This window comes from Belonocnema kinseyi, chromosome 6, assembly GCF_010883055.1.
Source record: "Belonocnema kinseyi isolate 2016_QV_RU_SX_M_011 chromosome 6, B_treatae_v1, whole genome shotgun sequence".
NCBI classification, from domain to species: Eukaryota; Metazoa; Arthropoda; class Insecta; order Hymenoptera; family Cynipidae; genus Belonocnema; species Belonocnema kinseyi.
Genome location: NC_046662.1, coordinates 92,667,652 through 92,691,910, shown reverse-complemented (window position 1 = coordinate 92,691,910; position 24,259 = coordinate 92,667,652). Strand labels below are relative to the sequence as shown.

Genomic DNA, 24,259 nt, shown 5'->3' with positions numbered 1-24,259 from the left:
TCAGAAGTTCAAATCACAGTTTTCGATTTTAGTTATGATATACTGATGATATTTGAAAAAATATAGTTAAAGTGTACGCATTAAACGCACGAAAATGAGCGCGAAGTGCGTAAGCGTACCGCGCTATAGACACGCTCAAACTAGGCGAGAAGCGCCTCGCGCGCAGCGTTACCTTAGTTCTTGGAACTTATTATAGGTTCGCTAGTGACGTGTTGCACCTAGGTTTATAATATCATTTGTCCGTTACATGTTTCAACACGTAATTTTAGGATTGGGACCGTAATTTAATCTAGGTGATTCACGTAAATTTCTATATTAACTTACAAGGTAATTTAAGCCCAAAGTTTTCTGCATGATGTAGGTTACTGCCAGTATAACCAAATTTTCGTTACTGCGAGCACGCTATTATATCCCGCCAGTAGAAACTTGATTACACCCCATTATTAATCGTAATTAATTTACATGGTTTTCTACGTGTAATTTACCATTTATAATTTATGTACAAATCTCATCATTCATATAGGCTATTTTTACTCAAATAAAATTTAATTTACAGAACATTGAAGAAAAGAACATAAATTACCAAGGGTAAATTGCGTATGTATCTCTGGGTAACTCCGTGTTCTGTCCGAATATTTAATGTAAATTACATTATAATCATTCCTATCCTGTGTAAATTTCTGATCTTAATGAACTTAAGTAAAAAAAAAATCACGTAGTTTACCTGAGGCATATGACAAATAATCGGGCAGATTGCGCATACTCAAGTTAGAACAGAGTTACATGATCGTTTTCGCATGAAATACGTTGTTTTTCAAATGATTTTAGACGACGCGTATCATTTCGGCAAAACAAATTTTGTGATAGAGTTGGGAGTATTTAAATTTTTAAGAGTGGTGACGCCATTTATCAATAATTTGCAAGAAAAAAATAATTAAATGTGATGTAGTATCTGAACCAACGTAGATGGATATATATTGCCTTTTTGGTTCCAATTTTCTAATCTTGGTGAGTAAAAGGAATTTTTTTCTTTTAAAAAATAAAAATTCACAATTTTTGCAAAGAGAAGATGAGAGACATGAACAAATTTGTTGAGGCTAATTTATTGTTTCAAAAAAAGTTCTTCAAACAATTACTTTAGCAGTTCTTTCTCCAGCCTTATTATTGGAATATTCCCTAAAATATTAATAAATTCTATTTTCTGCTATCATAAATAATCTGACATAGTAACGAAATCTTTGGTAATAAAACATCTTTCATAATAAGGTATAAATTGGTCAAAATGAAAAGTTATATTGAAGATAAGGACTGGACATGACGTAACATTAAAATTCTCTCTAGTTACTTTGTTGGTTTATGGTATATCTGATTGGTCGAGAAGATGCGAACCCTATGTGAAATATTTATTGAATGAATAATTCACAAGGTGTTTTCATGGATTTCGATTTTAAATTATTGGTTGAATTAATATTTCTTATAGAGTTCGTATTTTGTTTCTTGCCCAATCATATTTGCTGTTAAATTTTCATTAACATCAATATCTCAAATAAAAGGAAAATCTCTTCGATTTCGCAAAAAATAGTTCAATCAGAAATCCGATAGTTGAAGAATCTGTCGCATAGCAGCGCTGATTCGGCGGAAATCTTTAGAGGATCTGAACTTCCGGTTTCTTTCGCGCTGACACTGTGTCAAGATGGTACGTTTCACGAATTATTTTTTTTAAAAATCCGTTTATTTTAGTGACATCTTATCGAAAATGAGCCAAACGTTATTTGAGATTAATAAAGCAAGAAATGATCTCTTTTCATCATTATAAATTTATGGGCCTTGTGACCAAAGTTTTTGACATTTCATCGTCTACGTCTCGCGTGTGAAGTCTGCGTATTAGTGTTCACAACCTTCTCAAATAATGTTCTATTCCTTGAAAAGGGGAAAAAAGCTTGAAATTGTGTTTATAAATGGTGAAGTTCAATAAATTTGTGTATATTTGTTTATCATTTGCGCATAAACTTGTATTCTGTCGTAGTTCTATTTCGAGGTTATGTTTAGGGTTGCAAGAAAATTAGTTCGAAAATGAATATTTAGTTATGTTTGTCACTTTATTTAAAAGTTTTTAATCGTTCTTTGGGGTTTGAATATTTCACCATTGGTATTCGAATTAAAAATTTAATATGATCACATTGCTATTCTGGGTTAAGAAAATCAATATTTGCACCCAGTTTAGAAACTGTTCTCATTTTTTAAGTAGCCTTTGCTATTTTTTTCTGAGGAATTTTGTTTGTTTACAGTCGCTCGTAATCCCAGAAAAGTTCCAACACATTTTGCGTGTCATGGGCACGAATATCGATGGAAACCGAAAGGTTATGTTCGCCATGACCGCAATCAAGGGAGTAGGACGAAGATACGCAAACATCGTCCTCAAGAAAGCTGACATTGATCTGGACAAACGCGCTGGAGAATGCTCAGAAGAAGAGGTAAGATTATTAATTTCGATAAGAAGTGATAATATGTTGTTATAAACAATTTTGTTTAAGAAGTGTGTATACTGCTGAAAAAAAATCGGGCCATTTTCACAGAAATTTCAGTACCCTTAGCCACGGCCTTTTAATTATATTTATATTAAATTTTTTCTGTTATTTCAGGTTGAAAAAATTGTCACGATCATGGCCAACCCTAGACAGTACAAAATTCCAGACTGGTTCCTTAATAGACAGAAGGACATCGTCGACGGAAAGTACTCTCAGGTAAGTTTCGTCTATTTATAAATTTATATTTCTTTGATTCTTATTTCTTGTAAATAATGAGCCTAGAGTAGATTCATTGATTAAAAGCACAAATATAACTACAATATTTCTAATTATAATTAATGAATACGCATAGTATTTTAACTATTAATCAAATTAAATAATTTCTTTAAAATACATTAGTATTTTAAATTAATAATTATCCACTGTAGGGTGGTTTTTTCTATCTTTAAATTTAAATTCTATCTTTAAACTTTCCCCTATTTCTCTACTTCTCTATATGAAATTTAATGTAAATTTACACTCTTAAAGGAATTGAACCAAATATATTCTTGCATGACAATAAAACTTCTATTTTCAACAATTTTAGATTAAAAGCTAGAAAGACTGTGATATGTTCAAATAGCTGTGATTAAAAAAAAAATTAATTGAAGCACAAGTACACGGTTGGTTGTATTAATATGTACTAATTGACTGGTAGCTTGTGCGAAATAAACCGCATCTTTTTTAACTCTTCAAAACACAGTTGTCTGAAGGGATTAATTCGAAAAAAAGATGTAACATTTAATTGCTTTTAAATTTGGAAGCGTTTATTGCAAAAAAATTTGGTGTCTAACTCTATACTGAATTAAAATGAGTTTCTGAATAAATGATTTTATTTTTAGCTGACCAGTTCCAATTTGGACTCGAAACTTCGTGAGGATTTGGAACGCATGAAGAAAATAAGAGCCCACAGGGGTCTTCGTCACTACTGGGGCCTCCGTGTCAGAGGACAACATACCAAAACTACTGGTAGACGTGGAAGAACTGTGGGTGTGTCCAAGAAGAAGTAAATTCATTCTTTATCACTATCAATAAATTTTCAAAAAATCGAAATATCAGACTCCTTTATTTTTCCTTTGTCTGTAGTTAGTCAAATTAATCTTATCACGTTATTGAATTTATTTAAAGATTAGACAACTTTCAATACATTTGGTCAAAGCCTTTATTTTTAATAGCTTTTACAAGCTTAGCACAACATGACGTATTGGTAAAACTTAACATAAACAATATTCCATATTTACAACAGAATTTTCGTTCTTCGTTAATATACACTCATTTGCAGGCTATTTGGTTTCGTTTTAACCAGCGAAGTTAAAATGTGATTGGAAATATTATCGATATTAGATTCCGAAGATTATCATTGAACAAGAAATGCGTACTTTTTTTCGGAACGATATAAAGCTTTTCAATGTGTATATTAGATTCACAGTCTGCTAATTGACACTTCAAATATTTTTAATAGATTTATAGTTTGAGCGCTGCAACTACATAACCAACATCTCGATCGAAAATGGGTTTATTGAATTCAAAAATATTTTTAAATAAAATAAACTGTGCCTTTTTTCAAATTTTATTTAAAGTCGACTTTTAAATCGCGTGAAATTTTAATCTGAAAATTCGTAGTCGTTTTTCTTGGAATTTCCTAACTTTTTTTACATAAAATGTATTCAGAAATTTAATATATCGGAACTATGATTTTGTTTTATTTTTGAACTGAAATTTGAATTTTTATCGCAATCCGCATTCAAGCCTGGTCCTTATATAACTTTTGTTTCCTTAATTCAACAACGCTTATGTCCGGGAGAGAACTGTTTTTATTCTTTAAGTAGTGATCTCTATTTTTAAAAAAATCGCTTTTGAAAAATTCCCATTTTGTTGGTTATCTAGTACTGTATTGCCACCTTTGAATTGAACATTTAGTAGATTTAATGTATTATGGATTGAAATATTCATTTTTACTTTAAACGACAAATACTGAAATTAAAATACCAATTCCTTTTGTACTTTTCATTATCGATTGTAGTGAAGGTAGTAGAATAGGAAAGTAGTGAATTAAATTATTATAGATAGAAAATACGGAGAAGTTGAAATGGATTGAGAATTGGAATGAGAAAATAATTTTTTTTTTTCAATTCTCTAGTCAAATTTTGTAACTGTTACTATATTATGTCACATTCATGAAAAAAGGGACCTAACTACCAAATTCTTTTATCTCCAAATAGAATTATTATTCCGGCATAATTAGTCTCTAACGGAGTAAAATTCATTTTTTTATAATGAATCACATTTATCTAATTATAGAAACAAGATTTCATTTTTTTAATTTCAAAAATTAGATTCATGTAATTATAGGGATAAGATTTTCTCATTTTTTACACAAAAATTCAAAAATGTTAGAGCTAACTCTAATATAAAATAATAAACAAAATATAACAATTAAAATTAAATTTATAAATATAAATTATGGCTGCGTTTAGTCGTCCAAAAAATTGGCGGAGCTTGAAAAAGGAATATCATATGAAAAATATTGTACTAATCCTTAAATTTGGGATGGTAATCAAATATTTTTCATAGGCTTGCCCATTCGTCCCGAATTTTTGGAACGACTAGTCCATCCCCTTTTCCAATCCAAATTTTTTGGGACGACTAGACACGGCCTTAATTATATTCATATTTTATATTAATTTCTTGTCGAATTATTGAAGTAATAATTTAATATAATGAAAGGACACTACTCTAAAGATAATAAAAATGTATTACTTAACAATATTAAATTACTTTAACAATATTGTTATGAAATTAATTTCAATTATTGAATGAAACATAAGTCAAATTTCATTAATTATTACAGTTATTAATATTCACTCTATACGATTACTTCAAAATAATCCTAACATTAATTTAATGAGTAGAATTAAAAGAAAGGCCTTTCGTATTAAAGGTCTTAAAATAGGTCCCATTATTCGTACAGAATCATTCAATACATTGAAATATCATTTATTAAAAGGGAAAAATCCTGATTGTGTTAATAAGAAAATATTAATCAATTTATTAAGATTCAAAAATAATTGAAAAAAAAAACATTTTTTCTCAGTCCTTAATTTCGTCAATTTTCATAGAAAATACTAGATTAAATTCCGCAGTATTTCTCCGATTTTTTTTATGAAGCAGAGGAGATAACGATAGGTACTCGTTAAAAATTCATCGTTGAGAGACATAAGTAGATCGATTTTAAAACTAAAATATTTAACAATTAACTAATTAATTTAACTACTAATCATTTCTAAATAAGCTTTGGGAACTTTTCCTCGTTGATTCCCTCTAAATCCGATTAGATAATCCTCGTCTTCGGAAATTTTGGAGACTGAAATTACCTACACAAAAAAACCAACTTGGTTCATAAATCACAAGACATTTTCCAAAAAAAAATTTAAATTTAATAAATTGAATGTAAATAATATGTATAAATTCAATATATCCAAAAACGGTAAACAGATACAAAAAAATAACAACAAAAGAGTAATAAAATTGCAAGTGTTTATTAAGTAAAATAAAATTAAATATTGTATGTACAAATATATTCACAGTTACAAAGGTAAACAAAGTATTTTTTACGCAACAAAAAAAAACTAAGAGGCATTCTTAAATAAGAAAACAAGAAGTAAATATTACAGAGTATCATAAACGACTGTCATGCGACAATATTCAAATCCATTTTTACTTCTGAAATTCACTGACTAATAATTTTCAATTCGTATTTAATTCTTCAAATTGCTTTTTTCTTTCTATCTGAACATAAAAAAGAAGAAAAAGTCAGTAAAGTTCAGAATCATGTTTTGTACAATGGATAATCTTAAAGTATGTAAAACCACATTTTCATAAGAACCGTGCCATGCTCGATTTACATCATAATAAAACAAAATAATTCGAGCCTTAACGATTACGCCACTTATTAATGAATATAATAAAAATATTAAGTATACTTTAAATATCTGCAAAAAAATTGATCTCACTCGAAAAAGGGTAGCTACTACACTTTCGATACTATAGAGAAACTTTGTTTCAAAAAATGGAATTATATTCGTATTTTTATGTTTTTAAATAGTAAGAGCTTTTTTTTGTTAACAGTATTTTTGTGAGTATTACGTACAAAAAACCGAAGTATAAACAATAACTTATAAGAAGAAAAGATTAATTTAAAAAATCCAAGTTAAATATTAAAATCTACCTATTTTAAAAGTGAAGAGAAAATATTTAAATACGAAGAATTAATGTACCTTGTAATAACACTGTGGTTACAATGTTTATCGCAGTGATTATTGTACAATAAAATGCACTGAAAATAAAATTAAAAAATCGAATCTAAATCTAACGTGCATATTGTTCTTCATAACAATCTTTTTTATATCGCATAATTATAATTCATATTTTATAAAAATTCCCATGCATTTCCCCATCACAAAACTTACAATAGTTGTCTCGATTTACGTTGCAATATACATCTTAATGCAATTCTCAATTTCAAAAAGAGTATTACCCGTTTTCTACATGATTGAAAAAAAACCTGACCTTTATTCCAAGAGATTGCAACATCCCACCCGTTGATTTGTTAAGCAATTGCATTTTTTCTGATTGCACATGTACATTTTCTGGCCAGAACTCGAACTACGATTCTAATTCAAATTAATACATTCCATTTCTAATCGAAGTTCTAAATTACAGAGAAATGATAACTTAAAAGTGCTTGGGAAGTACGATCACACAACAATAAAAAAGCACAATTGGTAAGAATCACTTAAATTGATCGATGATTTAACAAAATCTGCAACCACACAAAAATGAAGATTCACATTGAGAACATGATTGATGATTTTGAATTACCTAGCAGCAACTAACGAGATACAACTAAACTTATTAAACTATGATTGCTCTCATGCTCGTGCAAAGTGATCGAAATCGAAAAATAATTTCTGAACCACATAATGACACAGTTGCTGATAAATAATACGCTCCATTTGCGAGACATCTAGCTGAAGGTATCATCGAGAAAAACGAAAAAAAAGCATTCGCAAGAGTAAAAATGAAAGTTGATCGATGCGGCCTGAGATTAAATTCATGCTTCGAAAGATTCTACGTAATATTGGCCAGGGCTTCCTTTTAAATTTCAAACTTCGTTACCTCGTCTTGTTCGAGGTTTAGCTCACTGGAATCCCTGGCTGTATAGTCGCATACTACTCTTGCTCGATCTTGTCCATTTTCCATTGGTGCAGATGATGATGGTGTCGTGGTCGAATGGAATGAACTCCCAGACAAACTGACAGGAATAAACTTTTTATTTGACGATTTTGTTGATCACAACTCCAGAATTGAACGGATTCTCCAGTATTATTTTCTTTTAGAATATTAATGATTCAAGTCAATGATTATGAAATCAAGGGTCCGCGGTCTAAACCTTTTAACTGACATTTTTTTCGAAAATGATTTTTTTTTGTATCTTTTGCAACATTTTTTATATGCAGTTAATATCCTGCAAGCGAAAAAGCAAAATTCCTCTTATTTTGTTTAAAATGGCTATACGAATATCGCATTTTGGTATCTAGAGCCTAGGTCCACGGTCTAAACCTGTTAAATGCTTATGACGTCTTATGGGTAAACCGTGCTTTCTCTCACAACGGCTCAGTTTACTCGTAGAATAGGCCAGTCAGACACAAGTCAGTGTGTGTTCAGTTAAGTGCATGTGTGTTTCGGAAGTTTTTTGCGGCTACTTTCACGTCATCTTCGATTTTGTCGACTTAGAAACTTATCCGCAGCTAGAAAAACAACGCAGAAACATGCGAACCCGGGAAAAACGATAGAAAATCAGCGGTAAAACACTACAGATAACAGCTTTAGACCGCTGGTAAAACATATGAATAGCTTCACTTTGTCAAATAACGTTAAATGTTGACTCAAATGTTATAAAACTAATGTATTTTTCTCTAGTAAATGAACAAAAACATTTTACAATTTAAAAAAATATTGAAAATTGCAAAAACAATAACGATTTTTTGTCGCCGTATAAAATTTCTGAAATGTTAGTTAACAATTTTAGAACGCGGACCCTTCCAATAAAAATGTCTCATATTTTCAAAGGTGAATTCATTTAGAATTAACGAAAATAATTTTAAAGCGGGGCGTTCAAAAGGATGGTTAGGAGACAAAAATTGGAAATAAAAAAACAGTCTGTCACTAAAAAAGTTCAACTTTTCATCCCTTAAAAACTATGAACTTTTTTAATAGATCGAGCAATATCGCGGGGCCAATATAAGTAATAAAAATTCGTAATTTTGCCCAAAAATCGCTAATAGTAATTTTGTGTGATCTACATAATGTGCTCATTTTTTTACTTTTCTGTAAAATTTCAATATTTTCAGTTTCTCTAAAAAAAATCTTTACAAACTTCAATAAACTATAATGTTTACAATCCCTTTAAACTATTCTAAAATTGTTTCGAGCATGTAGAAAATTTTTCGTACTCAGAATTTACATTTTTTTAAATAAAGACGATTTCAGCAATTAATTCCAGGCCTTGCCATTGAAATTGCGAAAATCTTCTGATTTTTTAAAAGTAAATTTTAAATGTCATAAGTTTATACATGTTAAAAATGTATAATAATTGGGAAAGCTTTTAAAAATTATTTTAGTTTTTTGAGATTTATAGAAATGAGATTTTGTGATAGAAAAACTAAAAATATTAAAATCTTCTAGATTTCTAGTGATTTTGGACGCGCATCCTCCTATGCAACGCTTTTATCAATTTTCTTGTAGTTTTTCGCCAGTGTGGTAACGCTAGTATAGCCCCCACACACTAAAGGGGTTTCGTAATATATCAAAGATTCCTTACAAGATTTTTGGAAATTACGCATATTATGATGTAGATTTTGAGTGTGACAACGTTTCTAATGCTCAAACAAATTTTTTTATCAATTAATTCGAATATATTTATATTCAATTTGATACTATAAAATGCTATAAATGAGTTCCATCATTAAATTTTACTTTTGACATATTTTTTAACAGTGTTTTGCGATTACTGGAATATTCACCTCGTATACAAAGAGAAATGCAGAAATTAGATTTTCTCATAGAAAAACTGAAAATAATGAAATCTTACGAGATTTCTGAAAATTAGGCACATTATTTAGATTAGATAACGAAAAAAATTAAATATAGGTTATTTTTGTTTTCCAATGTTGCCGCTTTTCGACCCACCTTAGCGGTCAACCAGAACTGAAGAATTTTACTTTAAGAATGAATGAAGAGTAAAGTTATTTATGTTTACTAATTTTAATCTTCAAATTTCAACATCACATTATAAAGTCTTTGAAATCAAAGCTTTCAAACTTGAAACATTTGATATCAAATATAAACGAAACATTATTTAATATTTACATTTGGATACATAAAATTTTTGAAAAAATATTATTGAATACTAAAAGCTAAATTTAACAGTCTTATCCAACTGATGAATAACAACAAGCTCATATTTGATAAAATAACAAAAATAACCGAAAAAATGTAAATGAAGATAAAAAATGGAATTATGACTGATAACCGGAAAAACTGAATTTATTCAAAAAGTTTAAAACCCCGATAGGCAGAATTTCTTCATCGGTCATAGAACCAAACATTTATGTTATTTAAGACTTATATATTTTAAGAATAGGATTGCTTACACAGACCTGATGTCAAAAATAATTTAGGCTTCAAAAGTAATACGAATGTTCTTTAGACACACATATATACATATAACAAATAAGAATACATAGAGCATGAAACTTGTAGAAACAAAATTATTTGATATATTTTTACTGGAAATGCTACAACAGTCCTACACGCACATTAATTGACTAACTACACAACTTCCACAGAAAATGAGAACCAGAAAGCAGATTTGGAAATCAGAGAGTTTTTTTCTAACGTATACATGACTGCAACCGTTTTGGACGTCTGCGTAAAGAGGGGCTAAATTAATTCTTTTCGAGAATCATGACGCCAGAGGAAGGAAAAGTGTACTTTTATACTCAGGAAGGCAAAAGTATGATTTTCACGTCAGTGGTGAACAATGAAAATTGAGGGTCTGGATCTCTAACGCCCAGCGTTAGAGATCGGGTGAAAGTATTGTCGGAACGTTTCCTTAGGTGGAAATTTTTAGTCACAATATATATTTTTTAATATAGGCTTGTAGAGAATGACGAAACAAGACTTTCATATTTTCTGTTTTTTCATCGGATAATTATTTTTAATAATAAACATGAAAAAATGCCACAATTTTGTCCCCAAATTCAATTACTTTTTAGAAATAAGTCATCGTAAGTTGAGCAAATATTAATGGAATTGTTTAAAACTTTGGTTTACACACGAAATATACCCTACCGGTGCCTACAAACTGATAAAAAAAACTGAAAATTGCCTATTGTTTAATAATATTCAATTGCAAATTGAAACCGATCACAAATATCCATTTTACAAGAAAGCATGCTACAACATTATTTCAGCTTTTCCTGCCTATTATTAAAAATACTTCCGTCTCGTCATTCTTCACAAGCCTATATTTGAAAAATATCCATTTTGTGACTTATCGTTTCCGCTCCCCGAGACATTTAGACAATAAATTGCAGCCTATCTCAAGGGCTGGGTGAGTTTCTTGACCCAGGCCCACAATTATACATCTCTGACAGGATGACCGAGAAACCGGGAATTTTATGAGACCGGGAAATGAAAGTGAGTTTACTTTTTGACCCGGGATTATAAATTCTTGGAAAGAAATAGTTCCTGCAAATGTTACTTTTTATACGTTACAATTGAAGCTTTCGGATGCGCGCCAATACTTAACCAGGGCTTTCTCGCATATTCTTATCTTTTTTAAAGCGCTCTTTTTGTGATTCAATAGAGCTAACAAATAGCTTAAAAATACTTTTTTGTTTTTCTCTTAAATTAAAAAATTAAACAGGTGTGTCAATGAAGCTTCTTGGTGTTCATCGATCTTCGACCAGAGCTTTCTACCACATGGTTATATTTTTCAAGTGCTCTTTTTGTGAGTCAATAGAGCTAACCAATCGTTAAAAATTACTTTCTTATTTTTTCTTTTTTTATCATTTGAAAAATAAAACAGGCAACTTTTCATGCGTGAAAATCAGATTTTATGGGGGACACTGTTCCTTTGACAAAGTTTTTCTCGCAAAGAAGGATGCTTCTTTCAGGATGTGCACTTCATGGTTCGATAAAGCCTAACAGTACCTTGAAACGGTTTTGCATTTTGTTGTTTGAAAATATTTGCGTGAAAGTTAGATAGTTCTTTAGCTCTCCTGTAAAATTCGGGTTTTGGCACTCGCCCCGTATGCAGTGTGCCCCTTCAATTACAAGGGTATTCAAAATTGAACTATACATTAAATATTAATAAGTGAATAATAATTGATTTTATAAGATGAGTCGAGATCAGTTAAAATGAAAGAATTTCCAGATTTTAGCATTAGAAATTGAACAGCTCAAATTAGAAAGTCTTAGTAGTTTCGATTTAAACTTTATAAAGTATTTTCAATTTTATAATATATAACTTCAAAATAATACATTCATAATTTAATTGAACAAAAAAACTTAACTTTGAATGCTACAATTCTAATTGTTCTACTAGAAAAAATTGAATTTACAAGTAAAGTTATTGAATTTTGATGTATAATAAATATGGAACACCTATATTTCTTCGAAAAAAATGAGTGAGTTGGAGAGATATTTATAAGGTGTGAAATGATTCAAAATTAATTTAAAATACTAACAAAATCCGGCTATTCGTACCTAAGTTTCGGTGCAAATAGCCTACTGCCTAATTTATTTTATTAAAAGGCTTTAAAAGAATTAGGAACATTTTCTTAAGATTCCTAGGAAAATTGAAAACAACTTTTTATTTTGAAAAATTAATTTTGAGAGAATATTTCAAGAGATTTAAAAAGATTTCCAAAATTGTAAAAAATTAATCTAAGATTTTAAGGAAATATTTTTTATTTTGCACACGGAGAGAAATTTCAAGAGATTAATTCATGGACCTTCTCCTTGATTTTATCACATCTTTGTCGCGAGAACTAATATCTCGGGATAATTCGAATATAAAACAACATGTAGGTGTTTCAATATTTTTGAAATATAATTTGGACGCTTTTTAAGGATTTTTAAACTATTTAAAATTTAAATTTGTAATTGAAAAAAATGTAATTGAAGAAGTATTCAGTTTATAACAAAAATGTAATCGTTCAATTTTTAATTTTTCCAGCTTAAAATTGCTTAAAATGATTTACAGCTCAGTTTTTATGACTTCAAATGGAAATTTGTTCAGCTTTAATGTTCGAACCTTTTGATTTCATTGACCGTGAAAAAGGTTTGCTAACACGGAAATGAGACTTTTGCTCTGTGATTGAAACGGCCAACTTGCTATGACACGGTGGGTTAAAAAAATTCAAGGCCAAATGACGACCACCCGCAACATTTTAATGGGATATGTTTTCTGATTAAAATAGAAATCTTTTCCAACAAAAATGAAAATCCGCCACGAAGCACTTTTTTTACGTTAATTTTTCCATTTTTTTTAGCAAAAATTTTAAAAAACTTCATATTTTTGTTGTTTTTTAGCACCAAAAACATATTTTTGAACAATTTTCTTCATGGCTAAATGCAGGATTCTTTAAGATTGAAGCCTTTTTTTTATAATTAACATAGCACTTTAATGCATGTATAAATGTATACATTTCGAAGCAGTAGTTTAGAGGTACATTAAAGTGCTATGTTAAGTATATAAAAATGGCTTCTATCCTAAAGAATCATGCATTTAGAAATGAGGAAAATCATTCAAAAGTATATTTTTGGTGCAAAAAAATATGAAGGTTTTTTTAAAATTTTTGCTAAAAAAATGGAACAATTAACGTAAAAAAAGTGCGTCGTGGCGGATTTTCATTTTTGTTGGAAAAGACCCCCATTGTCATCAGAAAACACATCCCATTAAAGCATTACGAGTGGTCGCCACTTGGATTACAATTTTTTTAAACCCACCGTGCTGAGCTCATATTTGGAGCTCAGAAAAAGTGATCGCCAAGCACAGTTGATCGCTTTATCAGATTGTTTGACAGACTGAACCAACTCGAATAAGGGGTCTAAATTACCGAAAATTTTAGATTTTTTCTAAACTTTTAAATTTGCGTAAAATTCCAAAAATGTAAAGCATCCAAAATGTTTGGAAAATTAATTTCGTAGTTGAAATCATCCATTTTTTACACACAAAAAAATATCGTAGCACCAATGGGGTGGAGGCTTTTTATGATTTGTGTATTTTTTTCAGCACAAGTCTTCGGCTCCTGCTTACCAGGCTGGGGAGTACATTTTCAGAAAACCCCTAAGTAATTTGTGGATGACCCCTTATAAGTTACAAAGTTTGAAAGTTATTCTTTACGCTTAACTAAAGTAACTTCAAGTTCGTTTATAATTTAGTTTTTTATGTATATAAATGGAATAATAGGCTTAATAAAATAAATAGTTTTCATTATTAACAGAATTAATAACTTTATTTTAAAAATAATTAGAAATCTTATCTCAAATTTTTCCTAACTTTTAAGAACAATTGTTTGCTCAACTTTTAAAAGTGTACTGGAATATCTTGAATAATTTTTTCAAAACCTGCTTCCTAGTGAAAGAGTTACTGAATGACACCGCAACCATGAAACGAGAAGCATGCAATATAGAAAGATCTAGCCTCTATTAAACACAAAAAATAAAAAGAATCAGTGAAAACCGAGAAAAGTAGAAGGGAAATAATTTATTTCCACAAACGTGATTCTCATACATGATTAAAGACGATGTATTACGTACATGAAAGTATAACACTTAGATCTTCACTTATTTGTGCCTGTGAATTGAAATCAGCAACAGGTTTTAATTTTCCCCGTTTGAAAAGCGAGTGTTACAATTGCTTGAGCCGATACTATGGAACTTGTTCCGTGTACATTTTGTTAGTTATTAGTATCATTAATAAATTAGTTAGAGCAGAAGGGATCGTGCAAGACTAGACTTTAGTGATATCGGTGTCAAAAGTAGCTGTAATATAGGGGGTTCCAGCTAGTGGCTGATGAGTAGGCGAATTTTGGGAAAGTGTAGGCGAGGGATTAAGCTCGATCACTTCCTCGCTGTTGACTCGCAGCAGAGGACTTGGCTGACGTGCCCTGTAATTCCAACCGCACAAGCAAAGATAGACAGTTAACAGAGAACGAGTACAGAGGAAGAACGTTTTTTAAAACACTAATGGCATTTCTAACAGCATTTTCAATTTAAAATTCTATATATTGATGAGCAACATCTTTTAATTTCCAATTTAATCGAGCTTAAAACTAAGATTATCCGGGTTTTTTTAAAATTAAATTTACAGGCTTCACATTAAAGAATCAAAATATTTTCAGTACGTCTTGTCTGAAAATGCTACACCGGTCACCGGATAGCAGTTGTTTTGTTGAAGAAGTATAGCAAAGAGACGAAAGCAAAATGAATTTTGCTACACCAATAATTAAAGGTTGTATTAAACTTGACTTTTTTTCAAACATGTCCTTCTAAAATATTCTTTAGAATCACTGTGAAACCTGTACTTTGGAGTTTTTTTTTAAGTTCAGAAGTTTACAATATGAGTAAAATCTTTTTTTTTTTTTTAAATCAGTAATTAACAATGCCATTGTATTGCGAGAAAGCACTGCACACAGAAAAAAGAAAAGAAAGCTAGCCTGCCATGAAAATAATTTGTCTCTCATGCATCCCCAAAGAACTACACAGCAAATACGAAGGAGTTCTAAAATGTTTAATAATCTAAAAATTACTTCTCTGCTCTATTATCTCTTATTAAAATTCCTATTACTTTAGAAGTCCATCGTAATAAATAGAAAAGTACAGATTTATGAAACGTGCTCGTCAGTAAGATGAACATCGCAACAGTTGGTCAAAATGTAAGAAATGAAACACTTCAACAATACAAACAGGCCATGAAACACTCAGTGAAACAAATGCATGTTGTGCAAATTTTAAAAAATTCCGAACTTTTCTCAAAAAATGCAAATTGCTTAAAATATCATGAACTTAGAAGACTTCTTTCTTCTACAATAAATTGAAAATGTCACTGCTTTGTTAATCACTGGGGTTTCTCGAGATCAAAACATGATCCTCGCGAATGAGTAATAGTTCTAAGTTTTCTCTAGATACTTTACACGTCATAAATCGACGCAGAATTCATAAAACATTACTCACTCGGATCACCAGAGAGTAGGAAAGCTGTAATAAGATGTTAAGAGTAGAGAACAAAAAATGTAAGTTAAATGGCGGGATGATGCGGGATGATCGAAAATTCGTTTTGTCCTTAGAAGAATAAATTTGTTACTTTACCCAGCCAGTTCTCGTTGTAGTTCTTGCATTGTCGCATGACACTGAGCGTAGTGCCGAGTTTGAGCTTCGGCAAATTCGTGTAAGCAACGCAAGTGTCCAGCTTGCGAGCTCGAAACTCCTTCCAGAAGTAGTTTCGTGATTTCAGCTTGTCGATCAAACTCCGATTGTGCTACCCTCAGCTCCCTTTCTGCCTGAGTTTAGCAAAAGGAAAATTTTATTTCTTTCAAATTTCGCAATAGCAAGGCCAAAAGATGGAAATATTATATTATGACACTGAGAAGAACTTTCTTAAATAAATTCCATGAGCAAAATTAACACAAATTTAAAATCAACAGCTAAGTTCTGAAATCTTACAAAATTTGGGTCTCGGACTTATTTGAGAAGTTCAAAATAGTTGCATACATTTTAAAAAATAGTAGCGAAATAAAGTCATGCAATTTTTTGAACATATTAAATCGAGCGGTTTACTATTTTCTAAATTAAAATTTCTTGAAATTTGTTGAGATCCTCTGAAAATTTCTGGAAAACTCGTCAATCTTTTCAAATCCCTGGATGTATTCACTAAAGTTCTCTACACTGAAAATTTTTTGGGCGATCTGCTCGCCCACGTAGTACAGCTGGAACACCAAATGCGACGCGCGCTGCTCACATGCAACTTGATACACATCCTCTCTCATATTGGGTACGGTGTCTTCCCACATTAGAACAGCTGTAATCCCAACAGTATTGGTACAGTAACGCTCCTTTTAGGCGGGAGCACGGAATCCCCACGCCGAGTTTCGCGCGGAGTTATACAGTTATAGTTTATACTCGTGGGGCAATTTAATTCTCTTTTGTGGGACTCCTGCTTTCCCAACACACGGGATAGGATCTTCTCGCACGTTTGGTACTGTAGCTTACTTAAAAGTGGTCTGGCCACTACACGAACCGTCGTGGTGGCGCTGCGTTGCCACTAAGAAGACAGCTGCTTGCCCAAATTTTTTTCAGTGTAGAAAACCGTTGGACTCTCTTCAAATCTTTTAAACGACATTGATATCCTAGATACTTTTTTAGGATCCTTTAAAGGGATAAGAGCCCATAAGGCCACTTTTCGTCCCCCTTTAACATTGACCCAAAATGTCCATTTCTGACACCCTACGAAATTCTTTCAAAATCCTTACAAATTTTAAAAGCTCGCTAAATATATTGGAATTTTTTAAAATAGCTTAAACTCTTTAAAATGTTTGAGGTGCTTTGCCATTTATATAATCTCTTAAATATGTTTTCAATACCCTTAAAAGCTTTGAAATCCACTAAAATCTATTAAAAACCCTTGATTTCTGTTGAAATGATCTGAAACCTCTGGAGAACTACAATTTTTCTTAATCTTTTAAAATCACGCATGATATCTTGGAAGTTTAAATATCTTTTTAAGTTTTTTTTTAAATGTTCGAATCTTCGAAATCCCCATAAGTCTCAAATTTCATTCCATTTCAATTACTTCCTAAAATTCTATAGAAATAGGGTTGTTTCGCAATTTTAATTGAATTAATTTTTGAATAGTACTTAATTTTAAACTAACTTGGAACCACGTGACATAAAAGTTGACAGAGTTTCTCAAATATTCAAGTCAACGCGCAATTGGCTTCTTATCAACATTTTGATAGCGAGTTTATGCCAAATTATGCTTTAAAGTCTTGCTATGGAGAATAAGCTTCTTCGAGTAATATGTTTTTATAGAAAAATATAAATTTGGCTAAGTTCTACTTTATAATTAAAGAGTTTGTGAAAAAGTGAAGTTATGTCTCCATGTTGATGTGCACTCATGAAGTCTGGATTACTTTATAATACTGCATTACCATAAAGATATTTTTGTGAGATTCCCGCTAATAACTTTTACAACAACCTATTTTAACGATATATTTAATAATTTCCAATATTGAAATCTATCTGAAAAATCGATAAAAAATTCACTCATAAAAATAATTTGAGTATCACTGACCACCCTTTTGATGTCACAAAGGCCGCCCAATCGACATCGTTAGAAAAAATTCAAAACTCCTATAAAATCGCGTAGAACTAGAAAATTCCTAGAAATCTATTAAGACTTATCTTAAATTTAAGCCAATAAAACTTTTAAAATCTTCACGGGTTCTTGGCATAGTCACAGCATGAGTACAAGGTAAGAAACAAAATGTGAGAAATTGTCGGCGAAACTGACTTTGATGTTTGGACCTTTTTAGTCGTATCTCGAGAACTCGTAAGAATTTGTTAATTTGGTTGGTATTCATTTGAAATTTTTTCTACAACTTTCATAGGCCATGTCACAAGTCGAAGTCAAGGTACAAAATTCGAGATATTTTTGAATCATTTTTTACACTTCGCTCATGAATTCTCTCTAAACTGTCAAAAATGTCCATTGGGACTCAATCGTAATTTAATAAGCTTTTCAACGTTTTTACATTCTGATCAGAGAAGGAATTATATTTGCGTAAAATTCCCCCCCCCCCAGTTTTTGTCAAATGTCCACGTTTTGAGACCCCCTGAATCCGAAAAACAGGTTTTTACGAATGTGTCTGTATGTATGTATGTATCTCTGTCTGTGAGCACGACCCTGTTGAAAAAAGTAATCTAATAGAATTTGACTTTCGTACACTCTTTTAGTGTCATATACAATTTCAGGAATAGTGGGACGATGGTCGTGGGGACTAAAGCGTAGGCTTTGGACCCACTCCTTCGGCTTGCGGGTTCGATTCCCGCCTCGCACTCTGGAAGAGTCTCGGTGGCCCATGCGGTGAACACTAGCCTAGCAAGGGAGTTGTTCATCTCCGGAGAGTCGTGGGACCGGTACCTCTAGAGAAAGAGGTTTTCTCTAAGTACTTAAGGCTGTTGCTCTTGGTGGTTCGGAACCCACCTTAAACTGTAGGTCCCTCTTCCACCACCAAGCAAGTGTGTGGAGGGTGTGTAAAGGAATAGAGAAGGTGTAAGAAAAATGTAAAACCTTAGGGGACACATTAGAAGCTTCCATTCCATTCCAATTTCAGGAATACACTCTAGTGCGAAACACGAGATACGCGATGAGAATATGTTCGTTAAAGCCGAAGGAGCTTTAACAAAAGAGAATTCACAATCACCAAATTACTGTTGTCGATGCTTGGACCTTTATTTTTAAAGTCTGTGCACATTATCTTGAAATTTTTAACAGCTGTTTACATTTTATCAACAATTGTGAAAACTGAAATTCCCTGAAATCTTTTTAAATACTCTAAAAGCTTTAAAAGCATTAAAAATCTTGTCAAATAACTGAAATCAGTTATAAATATTTATCGCGAAATTTATGGAAATCCCTTGAACTGTTTTGAAATCACTTGAAAACTTCAAAATTTTAGATTTTTGAGATTGCAGATGTTATTTTACCGAATCTGGTGAAGATGTTTGAAAATATGTTTAAAAGCGAAGTGAAACAATAGTTGCATCATTAAAAAAAAGTGTCAAATGTGTCAACAGTGGCGTGAGTCCGAGTCCTGAAAATTAATAGTTCGCTTTAATCAAGAGATCAAATAGCAGTCCTTCTAAATAAAAAGGAAAATTTTTTCAAGAATAAAATTAGAAATACAATAATAACAAATCGATCTGTGCAAAAAAATGTTTTTGCACAAAAACGTTTAACACATTGTGTACCCAAGAATCAGTTATTTTTAAAAAACATTTTCTACACGTTCAATTTATGCATAAAGAATTGCACACAATTGCACATAAGGAACTCAAAATATGTTTCCAAACAACATTTTAATTGGCTTATTAGAGACAAATATATAAAAAAGGAAAAACGGGGGAGAGAATTAGAAAAAAGACAACCAAGCCATCCTCACTCTCCTTTCCTTCTTCTTTCTCCTTCTTTTGATTACTACTTTGGGACCAACATGTTTAAAGATCATTTTAGATCTCCTCATCAGGACATTCATTATCAGATACTACGACTTAATATTTCTATAATATGCTTAATATTAGTGTTGCATGTAAATAATATGAATTTAAAGTTTCTTATCATAATGGTATTTACATTTTTTTCCATTAATTTTTCACTTGTAATTTTTATTATAAGTTCGCAAAGTAGTATACAAAATACGGAGAAAGAAAAAGGAAATGAGAGAAAGGATGGCTTGGTTGTTTCTCTTTTCTAATTCTTTCCCACTTTTTTTCTTTCTTATATGTTTGTCTCTAATGAACAAATGACAATGTTGCTTGGAAACATATTTTGAGTTCCTTCTATGCAATTTTTATGCAAAAATTGAACGTGTTAGATGTTTTTTTCAAACCAACTGATTCTTGGATACAAAATGTAGCTAAGCTTTTTGTGCAAAAATAAATTTGGGCAGATATCGACTTGTTAATATTGTGTCTCTAATTTTCCTCTTTAAAAAATTTAACAACCAGAGACATTAGGCCACAGACCCATGGAACCGGTTTCAGGGCCATGGTCAACTCTCATAAAAAAGTTAAATTAATGCATTTTTTGAGATCTTGTGATTAAAGCGATGGATACCATTCAAAGATTAGTGATACACGTATATGCACTATATGATATTCTTTTTATTTTTGATATTTGATTTTAGTACCTGATCGAGTAATACTTCAGGCGAAACACCGTTCTCCTACGTTACGCAGCAATGGGCGAAACAAAGCACAGAGTAAACGTACACAACACTTAAATGAGTAATATAGAATTTAAACAAAGATAAGAAAACTTACATTCTGTTGACCCAACATGCTTCTTGCCTTCCTAACTCGATTTTTGCAGGCATCTAAGTCAAGCCTAAAAGAAAGCGAATATTTGGTTTCAGTTTAAAAATAATACACCTGATAATTATGCATTGAAGTCATTGGAAATTGAGGACTACCGTTTCGTTTCTAGAATGGCCATCTCTTTGCTTATAGTTTTCATTTCACCTTCCAGGAATTTCCTCAAAGGCTGAATATAACAATTAGCAGATGTTCCGATAAAGTCCCTCTCGATTTGACCCAACTTCTGCTGGCAACGGCCAACTTTGATTAAGGCACTGCCTGAAAATCAATACAAGAATATGAAAATAATGCGAAAATAATATTCTTTTGCTTTCGATTTAATTTGATATCAATTAAATGCGTACCATAGGCGATGCCAGGTCCAAATTCGTTTCCTGCATCGATCATGTCTTGCCCAACGTACTCCAAATTACTAAGTCTGTTTGGCTTCCTTTTGTCGATCTTTTCGTAGAAAAAGTCCTCAATTCTATTTCCTATAAGAATAATTCTCAAGATTGACATACATTAATTAAAATTTGAAAAAAATTTACATTTTTAACATAATTATTTTGTATAAGTGGGAAGTTTCACAATAAAAATATTTCTTTGACTGTTTACTTTAAAATTTTGAATTTGTGAGAACCGGGATCAAACTTGAGATCTTAAAAACTAAAAAACTACAAATTGCTTATGTCTTTTTTAAAAAACAATTTTAGATAATAATTGAAAGCTAAAATTTATAACAAATTAGTTTCCCTCAGTTCTTAATACTACTGCGATTTAAAAAAAGACACATTTTTAAACCAAGAAATGCAAATTTTGAACATTTTTTATGCACTTTGTAACAGTTATACATATTCATGTTTTAGCAAGTTCCTTGGTTTATTTTTTTCACATCTCGTGTCATGTTTAAAAATTAGAATTTTACATAGTTCTTCAAACTTTTCGATCACTAACAGAAAACCGATGAGTCCTATCAAAAAATGCTTGAAGGCAATCGTGTACTTCTTTTGAGGGCGAGAAATTTTTCAATTGAATCTTTCATCGTGTTTATTGTAGTTTGGCTAAAAATTTGATTTTTTCATTTTTCAGTTTAAACGAAAAAATGTTTCCTTTACAAAAATAACAAGAACTATTAACCCTATGAAAAAAACGGTTGAAAAAAATTTTATATATTTTTTTAAGATAAACAATTTTCTCTCTTCATCTTTTATCGTATCTTGAGTGGTTTAGCTGTAAAGTTACCAAATTTTAATAATAATTCAAACAAGATAGGTGAACGTTTAACCAAGAAGATTAAGTTTCTACTAAAAAATACATAAATTCTGAACTAAATACTTAAATTTTCAATTAAAATTGTAATGTTCAACGAAATAGTTGAATTTTTAACAATAAAAATATTAATTATGAACCAAAAAGCTTCAACTGGAATAGGTGAATTTTAAACCAAAAAGACCATTTTTTAACAAAAGTGTTTAACTTTCAACAAAGGAGTTTTATTTACAACCAAAAAGATGAATTTTTAACAAAAATTAAAAATATTAAACTGATTTACTTGAATTTCCCGCCAACAAGGTTAATTTCTAAACAAGAAAATTAATTTTCAAACATAAAGATTCATTTTCAACCAAAAAAGAGGATTTTTCATAAAAATAACATAAATTGTCCACTAAAAAAGATAAATTGATAACCAAAAAATGATTAAATAAATTTTCAGTTAAAAAAATATTTTTAATGAATTAATGAATTTCCAACTAAAATTATGGAATATTCGATAGTAATAATTACATTTTCAGTTTAAAAGAAGCTAATTTTCAACTAAAAAAATTAATTAAACAAAATAGTTATATTTTCAAACAAAGTGATGAATTTTGAACTAAAATGATGTAGCTTTAACTGGAATGTTTGAAGTTTAAAACATAAAGATGAATTTTCAACTAAAATTATGAATTTTTTACTGAAATAATTGAATTTTTACCCTGATTTATTTTAAACAAAAAAATTAGTTTTTACCCAAAACGACAACTACCAAAAAATTTCCAACAAATTATTTTAAAGTTTTAACTGGAATATTTAAATTTTCAGCCGAAGAAAAAACGAATTTTCATCCAAATAGCTGATTTTTCAATTCAAAATGATGAACATTGAACGTTAATTCCTAATAGTAAACAGTTCAAGCAAAAAAGACGAGTTTTTAACATGAGTTGAATTTTCAACTAAAAAGGCGATTTTTCAAATGTGAAAATTAATTTTTTACCAAAAAAGAAAATTAATTTGCAACAAAATGCATGAATTTGAACCAGATATTTGAATTTTCAACTAAAAATTAACAATTTCCAACCAAAAATAAAATAGTTAATCTTTTAGTTAAAAATATTAATTCCAAAGAAAAAATAATAATTTAATACAACAATATAAAGCTACTTTTACAAATGAAAATTCATTGTTATTAAATTTTATATTGCAATTAACAAAAAAATTAAGCACGCTCTCGAAAAAATTGACTGACATTTCCAGGTATATAAAAATTCCCTCACAATTCCAGGTTTTCCAGATAGGATAGACACCCGGACCGAAGGATAAACTACGACTACAGACTCAAAAGGTCTCAAAAAATGGAGATGTGATGAAATCCGGCGAAGTCAAATTTCACATAAAACTAATACCTTCTCATTTAGGATGAGAATGTAAAAATGTCAAACTTCGTACCAGGATTAGGAGTAAGCATTGCCTCCATATTCCGAAGAATCTTTTCAGTCCAAGTTTTAGTAACATTTGCTCGTTCTGCCAAGTGTTCAAAATGAGCATCAAGCTCAGTTTTCTCGGAGGTTCCAAGAGTCTCCTCGGTGAGCTAAGAAACCGCAAGAATGAAAGTTAATATTCCGATTATTCTCACGTCCCAGTTAAAAGTTAGTAACTCGAGTAACATTAAGAAGGACATGTAAACAATCTCGTAGACTTATAATCAATCACAAAAAGAAAACATTCGCCCCAAGGTTTTCAACACAAAAACCAAGGACTCATTCGAAATATCAATAAATGCGATCAATATCAAAATATAAGTATAGGGGTATCAGCAAACGACAAGCTATAATTCGATAAAAGAGAACTTATGCTTCTTAACAAAGCGAACATGTCAGAAGTGACAGTGGTGTGACACGCAACACCCACACAATACAATGATTTCCCAAATACAAGTACCGACGAATCTGAAAAATGATTAAATTTTTACCTGCACGACTCTGCTGAGCGCAGCTCCTGCATCTTTAACCAATTTCTTTACGTTAAAATCCATTTTTGAGGAAAATAGTTTCCGATTTTATGTGAACACACTCTGCCCTTTTTTCCGTCCATTAATCACTGACTCAAGGCAGGGCAGCCATTTGCAGATTAATCGCGAAAATGTCCTATATAACTAAATTCAGGTATTTTTCTTTTTCACTAGCAAGTTCAGCCAATTAGTTTTGAAATACGTAAAAACGCTC

General features: G+C 30.8%; 2 protein-coding genes across 8 annotated transcripts; one reads left to right on the top strand and one right to left on the bottom strand.

Annotated features, from left to right (window-relative positions):
- Positions 1-818: 818 nt before the first annotated feature.
- LOC117175046 (40S ribosomal protein S18) lies at positions 819-3,620 on the top strand. 3 transcript variants are annotated; one of them, XM_033364573.1, is made up of 4 exons: positions 819-1,008; positions 2,289-2,474; positions 2,643-2,744; positions 3,410-3,620. In XM_033364573.1, the coding sequence occupies exons 1-4, from the start codon at positions 967-969 to the stop codon at positions 3,575-3,577; spliced, it is 498 nt and encodes a 165-aa protein (XP_033220464.1). In that variant the 5' UTR covers positions 819-966; the 3' UTR covers positions 3,578-3,620. The 3 variants fall into 3 exon arrangements, with proteins under 3 accessions (XP_033220464.1, XP_033220465.1, XP_033220466.1); XM_033364574.1 differs by lacking the exon at positions 819-1,008 and adding an exon at positions 1,570-1,696 and having other exon boundaries at positions 3,410-3,577; XM_033364575.1 differs by lacking the exon at positions 819-1,008 and adding an exon at positions 1,937-1,961 and having other exon boundaries at positions 3,410-3,577.
- Positions 3,621-5,358: 1,738 nt separating this feature from the next.
- On the bottom strand, positions 5,359-24,161 carry LOC117175045 (endophilin-B1). Of its 5 annotated transcripts, XM_033364568.1 has the most exons (9): positions 24,007-24,161; positions 23,484-23,625; positions 21,140-21,268; positions 20,891-21,053; positions 20,742-20,805; positions 20,609-20,644; positions 16,011-16,201; positions 7,746-7,881; positions 5,359-5,941 (listed from the first exon to the last, which is right to left on the bottom strand). In XM_033364568.1, exons 1-9 carry the CDS (start codon positions 24,067-24,069, stop codon positions 5,834-5,836), a joined length of 1,032 nt encoding a protein of 343 aa, XP_033220459.1. In that variant the 5' UTR covers positions 24,070-24,161; the 3' UTR covers positions 5,359-5,833. The 5 variants fall into 5 exon arrangements, with proteins under 5 accessions (XP_033220459.1, XP_033220460.1, XP_033220463.1 ...); XM_033364569.1 differs by lacking the exon at positions 20,609-20,644 and having other exon boundaries at positions 5,369-5,941; positions 24,007-24,157; XM_033364572.1 differs by lacking the exon at positions 7,746-7,881 and having other exon boundaries at positions 5,824-5,941; positions 24,007-24,157.
- Between the last annotated feature and the right edge of the window lie 98 nt (positions 24,162-24,259).

What these genes read in the sequence shown, in the direction of transcription:
- LOC117175046 (XM_033364573.1), top strand. Translation starts at nt 967, where the DNA reads ATGGATATATATTGCCTTTTTGGTTCCAATTTTCTAATCTTG. An exon ending in GTTCCAATTTTCTAATCTTG is followed by an intron (nt 1,009 to 2,288) that starts GTGAGTAAAAGG and finishes GTTTGTTTACAG; the next exon opens with TCGCTCGTAATCCCAGAAAA. An exon ending in TCGACGGAAAGTACTCTCAG is followed by an intron (nt 2,745 to 3,409) that starts GTAAGTTTCGTC and finishes TTTTATTTTTAG; the next exon opens with CTGACCAGTTCCAATTTGGA.
- LOC117175045 (XM_033364568.1), bottom strand. Translation starts at nt 24,069, where the DNA reads ATGGATTTTAACGTAAAGAAATTGGTTAAAGATGCAGGAGCTGCGCTC. An exon ending in CGCTCAGCAGAGTCGTGCAG is followed by an intron (nt 23,626 to 24,006) that starts GTAAAAATTTAA and finishes GCGGTTTCTTAG; the next exon opens with CTCACCGAGGAGACTCTTGG. An exon ending in CTGAAGTATTACTCGATCAG is followed by an intron (nt 16,202 to 20,608) that starts GTACTAAAATCA and finishes TGCTAAACTCAG; the next exon opens with GCAGAAAGGGAGCTGAGGGT.